A 15,770-nucleotide genomic window follows, 5' to 3' on the forward strand; every position below is an offset into this window, starting at 1 on the left:
TTAGCTATATAGTAAAGGACTCACTAATGTAAAAGAGAATTAATGATAGTCTTAAAATCAGCCTGAACAGTATAAATCTAATGCATTTATCCCTAAACTGGGTTTTCATTCCTACAATCATTGTGAAATAAGATATCACATTAGGGACCACATTATCTTGACATACACTACTTGTGATATTAACCTTGATAACTTGGTTAAGTGATGTCTGCCAGGAATTTTCACAGAGAAATTACTGCTTTGATATTCATTCAGAGAGGAAACATGAAACAGAAACAGAGAGAGAGGAGGAGAGGGAGCACATACATGCATGCATCCCCTTCCAAAGCCTGGTCTTCAGCATATTTCCAATGTAATAAATAAGGAATTACTAAATTGAACCACTTGGTGATCAAAGATTCTTCTGAGTAATGTTTTAAAATACTTGATGTCAAGTTGTTTTCCAGAAGTCTTTTGAGAGTATAAATACATTACATTACATTCAGATGTTTTCTCTTACTTAGGTGTTCATTCCTTGAAAGATTTCTAGATTAGGCAGGTAACAACCTCCCCTAAGAGAAATTATCTACCTCTCCCCCAAGAACTTACACTTGCTTAAGTATTTTAAACCCTTTATCATAAATTTCATCAGCTTGCTTGTCACCACAATGAGACTCACCGATCTGCAGATACCGGAGTCCCTTCTGGATTGGAATATTCTTCCAAATCTGAACTGTTCACTTGTGTTTGCCTTGATGTTACTATCTGGCTATTCTGATAAGGTATGGTTTTCAAGTCCTGAGTAATAACATTACTATCTGGAAGAGGAGATTGTACGACTTGAAAGTCCGATGAAGATTTAGGTCCTAGAAAACCTAAAGATTCTTGATTCTGTGCTACAGGTTTACTGATCAATAATTTGGAGGTTGGTTCCAATGATCTTGAAGATATAGTTTGTAGGTCAGAGTTAAACTCACTATTCATCCTTGTTTTAGTGGCAGGATCCAATGAATGAAATCTTTTATCTAAGTTTCCACTATCCAACTTGGAAGGAGTCTTGGGGCAAAGAGTTATACGAATACAAGAAAGTGCTTTTCTATTTGAAGGTGGAGTAGATGCAGACGTTACTACTGTACATTGATTTGGGACTGATGGGGAGACCACATCACTGAATTTGGCTTCAACATCTATCACATCAGAAATGTGTAATTTAGGCTTATGTTCATTATTCTTTTCTACTACAGAATCCTGACTTTGAGGAAGGGGGGAATGGAGTTTTCTCAGGTGGTGATCTACATTTGGGGCTTTGCTTTGTTCAAAGAGTTGACGCTGCTCAAGAAAAATGGAAGAAGGAAGGTCTGAAGCTATATAATCCTGACTCTGAGGAAGGGGAGAGTGGTTTTCTCTTAACTGATCTACATGTGGGGCCTTGCTCTGTTTAAAGAGTTCTCGCTTTTCAAGAAAAATACAAGGAAGATTTGGAGCTACATAATCCTGACGCTGAGGAGGGGGCGAATGGTGTTTTCTCACATGGTGATCTGCATGTGGGGCTTTGCTTTGTTCAAAGACCTCTTGTTCAAGAAAAATGTGTGAAGGAAGATCTGCAGTAATAGTTACATTCTTCTCCTTTACTTCTAGTGTGGAATTTGGTCTGCCCATGCTAATGAGAGTATGATTATCAGAAAAATGAACTTCTTTGAAATTGCTATCATTTGCACTGGCACTGGGCTTAGGATGACTGCTTTTAAAATCTGATTTTTCTAAGGGTTTTTCTTCTTGATAAGAATGTTCAACAGATAATTTTTGGCTTTGGCTACTATTTTCTGCTAAAATAGTCACAGCTTTATCTGGTGACTGACTAATGATTTTAAGTGATGAAGGGGAAGAGGTTCTCTGTTTTAGATCTCTAGGAGGATTCTGCTCTTCAGTGAAATGAGAATTAACTACCCCCACAGATGCTCCAGAACACTGGCTACCTTCAGTAACACCAACCTTAAGAAAAGAGGAATCTGAAAAGCATTTAGAATGTCGGTGAGATGAGAAAGTGATGGAGGTAGTAAACTTTTTCATGGGTTCTGGGGGCAGCATTTGTGATGAAGAATGACAATCCATTTCTTCAGGTGGCATACAAGCAGGTTCTACTAATTCTGACAGCCAAGGGTCCAACTTTTCATGAAATGGCATTCGAAGGCCCTTGCTAATTTCCAAGTCTTCACTGATAAAGTTTTGAAATGGGGAATGACTTTGTAACTGCAAGGAATTCCAAACTTTGAACTGGGAGTTGTTCTGGTCCAGTGACTTGGACAGGTTGATGTGCCTAGTTCTCCATGATGACGGGCTCCGTTGTCCTCTGACTATTTCTGAGGGTTCAGCAGATCTAAAAACACAAGGGTGGCTGTCCAATCGGGGTCGTTCAGCTGTTAGAGTTCTGAAACATCCTTTTTCATGGCTCTCAATAATAATGTGACTACAGACAGCTTCTGGCTTGTATCCTATTCCCCGTGGACTCTGTAAATCCTAGAAGATATAAACAAGTTCTTACTTGAAGTAGTCTGAATAATTATAAAAACCCAACAAGAAAAGATAGTTAACTATAGAATAAAATGGCTCATGATAACTAAGATCACACAGTTAATTTCTTCTAAAAGTTTTCACTTAAGTTACAAAAGCAAAGACTTTTGCTCACCTTTTTAGTTTTAGTAACAGGGGTCCCTTACCCAAATTCTGCTGGTCACATGACTACCAAGCAGAGACTCTTCTTTTGCAGCCAGATAGGATCATGTGACTAGGTACAAGCCAATGGGAGGTGAGCAAAAGCAGTAAGTACAACTTCTGGCTCTTGTCCTTAAAAAATGAATTTCTTGGCCTCCATGATCTCCTACTGCCACTTTTGATCATTACCATCACGACTACTCTTTCTTTTCTTAATTGGAGTGTAACTGCTTTACCATGTTGTTAGTTTCTGCTGTACAACAACCCATTACCATTGTTCTTGCCAAATGAAAATGGTGATGTCTAGAACAACCCTGGGAGGCCACTTGTAATGGTGCCTCAACTGCCCACCCAGCTTGGTTCCTCAGAAGATTTCAAGAAGCAAAGTTACTTTCTTACCCTGGACCCGAAAGAGAAATACAATTCTACCTTATCTGAGCCACTGTATTTGGGTCTCTCTGCTACAGAAACATGGCCTACAACCTAATATTTACCAATAAAAACAGGAAAAAAGAATTAGTACTTCTTACTAGGGTACAGGATCAGTGCTAAAGATACCATAAATATTTAACACTTCTTTGAGATTTCTCTGTTTTATCTCTAAAATGATAACCTGGCATTCTATTTAATTTTAGTGCCACATGTGATTTCATATAAAAGTATTTTAAACTGCATTGCCATTTCTCACATAATGGAGATGTACTTTTCCCTAGTCCTCCTGCAAAGTACAACTAAAAATCCTGGACATTATATACACAACAAACTTAAGAAGAATCTGAAAGGTAAAGAGAAAAAAGGCAGACTGGCTAGGGACTTTGGGATCAGAGAATAACAAGAGAGTGATCCCTGGGTCTTCTTTTTACTTCAAATATCCCAGACTTCCAGTTAAAGACAGCTACCATGAACAAATAGCACAGAAGAATCCAAAGAGCTCTAACAAAAACCTGCTCTCATTAGTTTAAAAACAAGTAAAGGTGAAGTTCAGCAAGACAGAGAACTTTTAGACAATAACTGCTCTCTTCCAGCCAAACATCACAGAAAAAAAACTATGGCCTCACCCATACCCACACCAGCAAAGGCCAAGTGAGAAGCCTAAAGTTCCATCCCTGGAAAACTCTAATGCAGAATCCCAACATCCAGGCCAATGTGGTATTAGAGATGGTCAAAAAATTATACAACTACCTTATGACCCAGCAAAGCAACAAAGACTGATGTTCATCAAAAACCTAGACAGGAATGTTTATAGCAGCTTTATTTGTAACAGCCAACAACTGGAAAACAACCAAGTCACCTCATTCAATCAGTATATATTTAAACAAATCGTGGCACGTTCATACCATGGAATACTACACACCAGTAAAAAATGAACAGACTATTGACACTGAATATTGTCCAGAGAATTATGCTGAGAAAAAGCCAATACTAAAAGATTGCATACAGTATGATTTCATTTACATGACATTCTTAAAAGGACAAAATTATAGCAATAGAAATTAGATTAATGGTTGCCAGGGGTTAAGAAAGGAGTGGGAACAAGACAGAAGTGGATATAATTATTACAGGGAAACAAAAGGGACCATTGGGGTGGTGAAAACATTAAGTTTCCTGACTCTATCAATGTCATTATCCTGGTTGTAATATATTATCACATATTTGCAAGACATCTTCATTTTTGGAAACTGGGTAAAGTGTAGAGGCAATCCTTCTACATTATTTCTTACTACTTTATGTGAATCTACGATTATTTCAAAATAAAATGTTTCAATTTTTAAAAAGTCAATAAACTAAATACCACTGGACAAAACATTTTAAAAATGTGATTTTAATTCCATGGCTTCTTACTATCCTGACACTGCCACACATATCACTGGGAAATAAATGCTCCAATTTGAGAAGCATAAACTTAGTCCAGCTTCTTAAAACTGGGCATGATTAGATTTATATTCATCCCAAAAGACATTTCTTCTTTCTTCCCAACAATCTGTATCTTATAATTTTTTAGAATACGCAAAACCCCACAACCATCCATCACCTCCTTCAAGCTTTATAATAATCATAAACAGCTTTTTATAATAACTTTTCCATTAAAAATTTTTTTTATAGCTTTGGTACTGGGCAAATCAATTTTAGTATTTTCATACAACCTTCTCCAGATACAGCCATAAGAACTTATATTACATCCCAACAATGCATCCTTTGATATGGGATAGGCTCTTAAATGTGGACTTCCCTGGTGATCCAGTGGTTAAGATATACCTAGCAGAAAATGGCTAAAATAAATGCACTTCCAATGTGAGGGACCCAGATTCAATCCCTGGTCAGGGAACTGATCCCGAATGCTGCAACTATATCCTGCATGCCACAGCGAAGACCTGGCACAGCACACTAGCCCCCCAAAAGGCTACTGTTTCGCTCACAACCCTCTTTAATGATAAAATCATTCAGCAAACTATAAATGAAAGGGACTTTCTCAACCAGATGAACAGCATTTACAAAAGATGCACAGCTAACATTATAGTAAATGGTAAAAGATCAGACGCTTTTCCCTTAGGATAAGAACAACATAGAATGTACATACTTCCTCTTATCATACTAAAGGGTCTAGCCAGAGCAATCTGGAAACCAATGAAAAGAAATCAAGAATGGAGAGGAAGAAGTAAAACCATCTCTGTTTGCAGATGACATGATCTTCTACACAGAAAACACCAAGGACACCATAAGAAAACCAACTAGAACTAATAAACAAGTTCCTTAAAATTTAGGACATGAGTTTAACAGACAACAGTCAACTACATTTCAACACACAGTGAACAATCCAAAAATGAAATAAAACAATTCCATCTACAAGAGCATAAAAATAAAATACTTAAGAACATACTTATCAAAAAAATGAAGACTACCACAGAACACTATTGAGACAAACTATAAAAGACCAAAATAAATGGAAAACTGGCTCAATGAATTGGGCCAGACTTTAATACTGACTTTAATATTGTCAAGATGGCAATACTTCCCATACTGATTGATAGATTCAAGGGAATTCCCAATAAAATGTCAGCTGGCTTTTTTTCTTTGTAAAAATTGATCCTAAAGTTTATTCAGAAATTCAAAGGAGACACTGCAGCCAAACCATTTGGAAAATGGTGAACAAAGTTGGAGGACTCACATTCTGATTTCAAAACTTAACCACACAGCTACAGTAATCAAAACGGAGTGGTACTGGGAACGAGAACAGAACTGATAGTTCAGAAATAAATACTAACATTCATGATGAATTGTCAAGTAGGCTAGAAAATTCATGGGGAAAAAGCCTTTTACACAAACAGTGCCAGGACAACTAAATATCTATGTGTAAAATAATGAATATGTAACTCCATATATAAACAAATGCCATTTCAGCTACTACATATACGGATTATTTTTATATTTAAAGTTTTGATCCTTTGGTATATAAAATAGGAGACATTGGTATAACCTAACTTTTTGTTTTTTTAAGAAGTGGCAAGCAGCCTGATTCATGAGAAGTGAAGTTTCTTGGCTGTGTGTGACTCCTTGAGATCCCATGACCTGTAGCCTACCAGGCTGCTCTGTCCGTGGAATTTTCCAGGCAAGGGTGTTGCAGTGGGTTGCCAATAACCTAACTTTTTCATAAGTGTTTTCTAGTTCTTTATAAATCTATTATTTTGCTTAAATAAATAAATAATGCCTCTAAGTGGACAGGCAACAAAAGTAAAAATACATGCATGCAGTTGTCCAGTTTCCCCAGCAACACTTATTGAAGACACTATCTTTTCTCCATCATATATTCTTGTCTCTTTTGTCACAGATTACAATAAATGGCCATAGGCGCATGGGTTTGTCTCTAGACTTTCTATCCTGTTCCACTAATTTATATTTCTGTTCTTCTCCCAGTACCGATAGCTTACTGTAGCTTTGTAGTATAGTCTGAAGGGAGCTTGATTTCTCCAGGTCCATTATTCTTTCTCAAGATTGCTTTCACTATTCAGGATTTTTTTGTGATTCCATATAAAGTGTAAAAAATTTTGTTCTAATTCTCTGAAAAATGCCCTTGATAATCTGACAGGGTTGGCACTGAATCAGAATACTCCCTAACACTATACACAAAAATAAACTCAAAAATGCTTATTGACACTCAGAAACAGTCACAGACATAGGGAACAAAGTTATGGTTCAGTTCAGTCGCTCAGTCATGTACGACCCTTTGCAACCCCGTGGACTGCAGCGTGTCAGGCCTCCCTGCCCAACACCAACTCCTGGGGTCTACTCAAACACATGTCCATTGAGTTGGTAATACCATCCAACCATCTCATCCTCTGTTGTCCCCTTCTCCTCCTGCCTTTAATCTTTCCCAGCATCAGGGTCTTTTCCAATGAGTTAATTCTTCACATCAGGTAGCCAAAGTATTGGAGTTTCAGCTTCAACATCAGTCCTTCCAGTGAACACTCAGGACTGATTTCCTTTAGGATGGACTGGTTGATCTCTGTGCAGTCCAAGGGACTCTCAAGAGTCTTTTCCAATACCACAGTTCAAAAGCATCAACTCTTTGGCGCTCAGCTTTCTTTATAGTCCAACTCTCACATCCATACATGACTACTGGAAAAACCATAGCTTTGACTAGACATATCTTTATTGGCAAAGTACTCTGCTTTTTAATATGCTGTCTCAGTTTGTCATAACTTTTCTTTCAAGGAACAAGCGTCTTTTAATTTCATGGCTGCAGTTATCATCTGTAGTGATTTTGGAGCCCAAGGGGGTAAATGGGTGGTGGGCTGGGAGATTGGGACTGACACAAACGTACTACCATGTAGAAAACAGATAACTAATGAGAACCTACTGTATAGCACAGGGCACTCTACTCAATGCTCTGTAGTGACCTAAATGGGAAGGAAATCTTAAAAATAATGGATATATGTATATGAATGACTGATTCACTTTGCTATAAAGCAAGAAACACAACATAGTAAGTCAGCTATATGCCAACAAAAATTAATTTGAAGAAATACACCCCGAATTAAAAGAAATATTGGTGCAATTTTAAGTGAAGGCTTCCCTGGTGGCTCAGATGGTAAAGAATCTGCCTGCAATGTGGGAGATCTGGGTTCAATCCCTGGGTCAGGAAGATTCCCTGAAGAAGGAAAGGCAACCCACTCCAGTATTTTTGCCTGGAGAATCCCATGGACAGAGGAGCCTGGCAGGTTACTGTTCATGGGGTCGCAAAGAGTTGGACACGACTGAGCTTCTAACACACACATCTAGAATATATAAAGAATTCTTACAACTTAAACAATAAAAAAAAAACCCAATCCAAAAATGGGTACAGGTCTTGAATAGATATTTCTCCAAAGAAGATATACAACTGGCCAATAAGTCCATGAAAAGATATTCAAATCAATAATCATCAGCAAAATGCAACTCAAAAGCACAATAAGGTATCACTTTATATCTGCAACATGGCCATTATGAAATAAAAAAAACACCCAGAAAATAGTAAGTGTTGGTGAGAATGTGAAAAAAATTAAATCTTTGTGCATCATTGATGTTAATGTAAAGTGGCTACTAAAGAAAACTATGGCAGTTCCACAAGAAACAAGTTCCACAAGAAAAGTAGAGCGACCACAAGATCTAGCGATTCCACCTCTGGGTCTGTACCGAAATACTGAAAAGAAGGCTCTCAAGGAGATATTTTTGTATTTTCATATTCACAGCAGCTCTATTCACAATAGCCAAAAGATGGAAACAACTCAAGTGTCCACGGATGGATGAATGGATAAACAAATATCGTACATACATACAATGAAATACTATTTGGCCTAAAAAGGAGATACTGTGACACATGCTACAAAATGGATGAGTTCTGAGGACACAGTTGTCAGAGAAAGACAAATACTATATGATCCCACTTTTATGGAGCTACCTAAAGGAGGGAAATTCAGAGACAAATTATAATGGGGACTGCCAGGGGTTGGAGAAAAAGGGAGAAGGGAATAGGGGATTATGGTTTAATGAATACAGAGTTTCAGTTTTATAAGAAGAAGAGCTCTGAGGATTGTTTAACAACAATGTTAATACAGTTAAATGCAGTCAACTGCACGATTAAAAATGGTTAAGATGATAGATTTTGTTATGTATAATTCAGCACAATTTTTAAAAGCAAAAATAATTTAAAATTGCCTCAAAGGGGGATCATGGACCTAGACATAAGAATTAAAACTAAATCTCTTTGAAGATAATGTTAAACCTTTGTGACTCTCAGTTATGCCATGATTTCTTATTATGATACCAAAAGCACAGCAATAAAAGAGAATTAATTATAAGTCAGACTTTGTCAAAATAAAAAAACTTGTGCTTTGAAGGTCACAACCAAGAAAGTGAAATGACAGCATACAGAATGAGAGAAAATACATGCAAACAATATATCTGATAAGAATCTAATACCAGAATATACAATTCAACAGTGGTGGTAGGGGTGGTTTAGTTGCCAAGCCGTGTCCAACTCTTGCTATCCCATGGACTGTAGCCCGCCAGGCTCCTCTGTCCATGAGATTCTCCAGGCAAGAATACTGGAGTGGGTTGCCATTTCCTTCTCCAGGGCATCTTCTCAACCCAGGAATAGAACTGGTGTCTCCTGCATTGCAGGCAGATGATTTACCAACTAAGCTATGAAGGAAGCCCACAGTAAAGAGGGAATTCAACAGTAAAGATAATCAAATTTTAAAATGGTCAAAAGATCTGAATAGAGATCTTTCTTTCTGCAAAGAAGATCAACAAATGACAAGCACATGAAAAGATGTTCAATATCATTAATTATTAGGAAAATAAAAAACATGATGATACCACTTAATACTCATCAGAATAATTATAAACAAAAAGACAGAAAATAGTTTAAAAGGATATGGAGAAACTAGAACACTCATATACTGATGACAGGAATGTAAAATAGTACAGTTACTTTGAAAAACATCGTATTAGTTCCTTAAGATGTTAAACAGAGTTACCACAACGTCCTGGCAATTCCACTCCTAGGTATATAGCCAAGAGGTATGAGACACGTGTACCCCAGTGTTCATCGCAGCACTGTTTATAATAGCCAGGACATGGAAGCAACTTAGATGTCCATCAGCAGACAAATGGATAAGAAAGCTGTGGTACATATACACAATGGAATATTACTCAGCCATGAAAAAGAATGCATTTGAATCAGTTCTAATGAGGTGGATGAAACTAAAGAACCTATTATACAGAGTGAAGTAAGTCAGAAAGAAAAACACCAATACAGTATACTAACGCATATATATGGAATTTAGAAAGATGGTACCGATAACCCTACATGCGCAACAGCAAAAGAGACACTGATGTATAGAACAGTCTTTTGGACTCTGTGGGAGAAGGCGAGGGTGGGATGATCTGAGAGAATAGCACTGAAACATGTGTATTATCATATGTGAAACAGGTCACCAGTCCAGGTTCAATGCATGAGACAGGATGCTCAGGGCTGGTGCACTATTGATCCAGAGGGATGGGATGGGGAGGGAGGTGAGAGGGGGGTTCAGGATGGGGAACACATGTACACCCATGGCTGATTCATGTCAATGTATGGCAAAAACGACTACAATATTGTAATTAGCCTCCAATTAAAATAAATTTTTAAAAAAATGTCCAATCAAAACCTCTTTATACCAGCACCATGCACAACAGCCAAAAGTGGAACCAAATGTCTATCAACTATTGAATGGATAAATAAAATATATCTATACAGTGGTATATTATTTGGCAATTAAAAGTACTTAAGTACTGATTCACGCTACTATGCAACATGCATGAATCTCAGAACTGTTATGCTAAGTAAAAAAAAGCAGTCACAAAAGATCGTGTATTATAGGACTCCATTTATAAGAAATATCCAGAACAGGCAAATCCATAAGGAAAGATAGTAGATTATTGGTTCTAGTAAGAGAGGAATGGGGGTAGAATAGTAAAAAAAAAAATGTTCTAACATTTAGCTATTGGACAATTCTGTAAATAAAGAAAAAACCACTGAATTATATATTTTAAATGAGTGATTATTACTGTGTATATATTACAGTGAGATAAAGCTGTTAAAAAGTAGTTTATTCTCTGTGAGCCTCTGTTTGTAAGTGCATTTGTATTATTTCTTTTTAGATTCCACATATAAGGGATGTCATATGATATTTCTTCCTTGTCTGACTTACTTCACTCAGTATGATAATATCTAGGTCCATCCATGTTGCTGCAAATAACATTATTTCATTCTTTTTAATGGCTGGTAAGACTCTTTTATATGTATATGTGTGTGTGTATATATACACACACACACATACATATATACCACATGGTTGCTGGGTGGGGAAGGATGGGGGGAAAGGATAGTTATGGAGTTTGGGATGGACATGTACTCACTGCTACATTTAAAATGGAAAACCAACAAGGACCTACTATACAGCACATGGAACGCTGCTCAGTGTTACGTGGCAACTGAAAAGGAGGGGAGTTAGGGGAAGAATGGATTCATGTGTACGTATGGCTGAGTCCCAGGGCTGTTCACCTCAAACTATCACAACATTATTAATTGGTTATAGCCCAATACAAAGCTAAAAAGTTTTTTTTTTAAGTACAGTTTAGCTAATATATGTCCTTTATGAATTTCCATAGACTATTTCTCAATTAAAATTTCTACCTAACAGAGCTATTTGAGTTTTATCAGATTATTCTCTTATTGTTCAGTTAATATCACAAATCACAGACCTCATATAACAAACCAGAAAGAAAATAACAGCTCTTCCCTGTCACATAAAACAAACAAAACTAAACACAAACATACACAGACACACACGCACAGCCACACAAACAGTCATCTAGCACCAAACGTAAAATCTACTCTCTACAAACAAATGAACCATGGATTACTGTTTCATGCAAAACTCCCCTGATCAAATTTCCTCACAGTCCAGTGGTTAGGACTCTGTGGGCTTTCTTGGTAGTCCAGTGTTTAAGAATACTCCTCCCAATGCGGGGGACACTGGTTTGATCCTTGATTCAGGAAAATTCCACCTGCTGCAGGGCAACTGAACTGATGCTCTGGAGCACACCCTAGAGCCAGTGCTCAGTAACAATGAGAAGTCACTGACTCAATGGAAGTGAATTTGAGCAAATTCCAAGATAACATGGAGGATAGCGGAGTCTGGCATGCTGCAGTCCACGGGGTCACAAAAAGTCAGACGAGACTGAACAACAATAATAGCACTAAACAATCTGCATCTGCTTAAACCCCTGGATGCAGAAGGACAACTGTGTAATTACATGTGAATTTTCAGCTGAATGGAGCCAGGTCAGACTCCCTAACCTCTGTATTTTTCAAGGAGCAACTGTACTGTGTCTCAGTGTGGGGAACTTTTTCTGTTTACCCTGTTCAAAGTTAATTAAGCTTCTTGGATGTATATTTTCTATCAAATTTGGAAAGTTTTCAATAATTACTTCATTAAATATTATTTCTTTTCTCTTTTCTCTCCCCCTGGGACTTCCATTATACACATGTTGGTATGCTGGTGGTATCTCACAGCTCTGGTCATTTTTTTCATTCTTTTCTCTTTCTGGGTTTTCAAAGTTGCCAATCTCAACTGATGTATTTTTAAATTCACTGATTCTGTTTGCCTGCTCAAATGTGCTACTAAAACCTGCCAGTGGATTTTTCCTTTCAGTTATTATATTTTCAGCTCCAGAATTTCAATTTGGATCCTTTTTATAATTGTTGGATATCCCTTTTTTGACATCTCTCTTTGGTGAGATAGCTTTTTCTTGGTTGTCTTCAATGTGTTGAACATAGCTTCTTTAGCTCTTTGAACACCTTTAAAATCTTTTTTTTTATAATTCCTGGGCTTCCTCAGGGGCAGTTTTTATAAATTACTGTTGACTTTTGAACAACTTGGATTTGAACTGTGAGGGTCCACTTATGTGATTATTTTGCAACAGTAAATATCAATACTATAGTCCATCATGGTTTGTGGTTGAATCCACAGATGGGATAAAAAAAAAAAATTCACAGAAATGGAGAAATGAGTAAAGTTATATGGGAATTAATCCCTGCATAGTGTTACTGTAAACTGTATTTTCCCCTGACAACAGCCATATTCTGTTTCTTTAAGCATGTCATGATTTGTTGACAACTGGACATATCAAATACAGTGTGGCAACTCTGGATACCAGATTCTCCCCCACAGCTGGAGTTTGGTGTTGCTGCTTGCTGTGGGTAACTGTTTTGTACATTCTTTGTGTGTGGCACTGGAGTCTTGTTAGCTTTGCTCAACTGTGAGCTATTATCTTGACAGTTTCCATAAACATCCACAGCCAAAAAGAAAAAAGAAAACAACTTTCCCCAGTCTGTACTGACTTTATGTTGAAACATTCCAACAGTTAGCCAGCTCTGTACTTTCATTTACAGCCTGTGCAATGCAAGTCTGAAAGTTTAGCCAGAGATGAAAGTTTAAGGTCTTCTTGGGCCTTTTCTGAGAATGAGTCCAGCTTTGGGCAAGCACATGGCCTCAACTCCCCAGTATAAGCAGGACCTTTAAAAAGTCCTACTCTCCATGTATCTGGTTTTTCAACTGCTTTCTCCCCAAGTTTTACAATGTTCCTATTGTTTATCCTGTTAACCCTAGACCCAGTCTGCTACAGTCAATACTCCAGCCAAACACTGGCAGGAAGTTGTTTCATCCTCAGAAAAGCTCTTGGTTGAGTGAAAGCCGCCACACTAGTCCTTCAGGGAGTTGTAAGACAGGCTGAAACACCTCCTAACAATTTTTTAAGAGCAGGGTTTGTATTGCACCCTCTGTAAGTGTTGACCCGCATTAGGAGTGTGGTCTGCAATCCTCAAAGCTACTGCAGACTGGGGGATGGTGAGGCAGGCGATTGAAGAAGCCTCAGTCAGTGTTCTCCTATAGAACAATTGCTCTTTACTTCAGTAATCCTTCCCTAGTTTTTTATTTTTAAGTTCTGACTAGATTCCAGAGATCTACAAAAATTGGTTCTGATAGATTTTGCTAGCTTGTTATTTTTGTGCAGAAATGGAGCCTTGGAGTTCCCTACTTGACCATTTATGGCAACATCACTTACAAATGTTTCATATGTATAAAAAAAGAGTACTGATCTTTGATTATGTGACTGCTAATTTCAAATACATATTTTTTTTTTTTTATCATATTGAGGCATTACTGGCCTACTCTAGAGAAATATTTTTAACTGGGAACAGATTTTTTTACTTTTTATTTTTATTCCCAAATATCTTTTTGGAACACAATGAAATAACTACAGTTTTCCTGCTATGTAAAACATGTTTATAAATTTCCTAAGACTGAACTATCTGCTTTGCTAGCTTAAGCTCTACTTGCTCATGATACATTATTGATACCGAATACCAAATATTAATATTTACTTTAAATATTTTTCATCTATTTGCCACATTAGATTCTTTAATATAAAACACATATTGTGCTAAGAACACTTAATACAAGACACACCCTGTTGACAGAGTACATCTCTTTTTTAAGTGCAAAAAGGAGTATTATTAACTATAAGCACCATATTGCAGAGCAGGTCTCGCTCTAGGATTTATTTTATATAATTGAAACTATATGCCCACTGAACACCAACTTCCTACTTATTATTCCCCACAGCCCTGACAACCACCATTCTACTCTGTTTTTATGAGTTTGGCCATTTTGGAAATCCCATATATGCAGAATCATGCAGTTGTCCTTCTGTACCTGGCTTATTTCACTTAGCATAATGTCTTCCACATTAATTCATGCTGATGCATATGGCAGGATATCCTTCTTTTTAATGGCTATGTATTTACCATTTTATTTATCCATCAATATACTGCTTCCCTGGTGGCTCAGACCGTAAAGAATCTGCCTGCAATGTGGAAGACCTGGGTTTGATCCCTGGGTTTGGAAAATCGGAGAAGGGAAAGACTACCCACTACACTATATGTTTACTGTTTATCCGTCAATAAACATATAGGTTATTTCCATATCTTGACTACTGCGAAATCTTGCAAAGAACATGGGAGTGCAGATATCTCTCTGAGATCCTAATTTTAATTCTTTTAGGTATCTACCCAAAGTAGGGATGCGGATCATATAGTGATTCTTTTTAACTTTTTGAAAAACCTCTACACTGTTTACTATAGTGGCTGCACAATTTTATATTTCCTCCAACAATGCACAAGGGCTTCAGTTTTTTCACATCCTCTCCAACCCTTGTCTGGCATTTTGATAGCAGCCGTAAGGAAAGTTATGACCAACCTAGATAGCATATTAAAAAGCAGAGACATTACTTTGCCAACAAAGGTCTGTCTAGTCAAAGCTATGGTTTTTCTAGTAGTCATGCATGGATGTGAGAGTTGGACTATAAAGAAAGCTGAGCACCAAAGAACTGATGCTTTTGAACTGTGGTGTTGGAGAAGACTCTTGGGAGTCCCTTGGACTGCAAGGAGATCCAACCAGTCCATCCTAAAGGAGATTGTTGTTGTTTAGTTGCTCATTTGTGTTCAACCCTTTGCGACCCCATGAACAGTAGTCCCCTAGGCTCCTCTGTCCATGGGATTCTCCAGACAAGAATAGTGGAGTGGGTTGCCATTTCCTTCTCCAGAGGATAGTCCCGACCCAGGGATCAAACCCACATCTCCTGCACTGGCAGCTGGATTCTTTACTACTGAACCACCAGGGAAACCCAGTTAAAGCATATACCTAAAAAAATAAAAAATTATAAATCACAAAAGATGACAGATTGCTATCAGAAGGAAATCTGATGCTTTTATCTCAAAGGACAATTACATTTTCCCCAACATTTTTGAGTTCCCTTACAGATTTTAAAATGTCAATCACCTTGCCTTCTAATACTCATCTGGTACTTTAGCTATAAAACCCTCTGGTCAGAGAGAGTCCTGGCTCATTAGAGGAACACAGATCCACTAGGAGGCTGCTGGACTACACTTAACCAAGTAACTTGATATGCATATTTCAACTGAGATTTCAACGTAC

General features: G+C 37.5%; 1 protein-coding gene across 7 annotated transcripts in view; it reads right to left on the reverse strand.

Moving 5' to 3' along the window:
• ALMS1 (ALMS1 centrosome and basal body associated protein) overlaps nt 1-15,770 on the reverse strand; it is a 190,545-nt gene that overhangs the window by 84,742 nt on the left and 90,033 nt on the right. For all 7 annotated transcript variants that reach the window (XR_002181716.2, XM_019969922.2, XM_019969923.2 and 4 more), the window contains one exon: nt 659-2,496. Coding sequence is in view for 6 of the 7 variants with exons in the window: in XM_019969922.2 (XP_019825481.2) it covers nt 659-2,496 (1,838 nt within the window). In the remaining variant the exon portion in view is untranslated. The remainder of the gene's footprint in view (nt 1-658; nt 2,497-15,770) is intronic.

This window comes from Bos indicus, chromosome 11 (assembly GCF_029378745.1).
Source record: "Bos indicus isolate NIAB-ARS_2022 breed Sahiwal x Tharparkar chromosome 11, NIAB-ARS_B.indTharparkar_mat_pri_1.0, whole genome shotgun sequence".
Lineage (NCBI taxonomy): Eukaryota > Metazoa > Chordata > Mammalia > Artiodactyla > Bovidae > Bos > Bos indicus.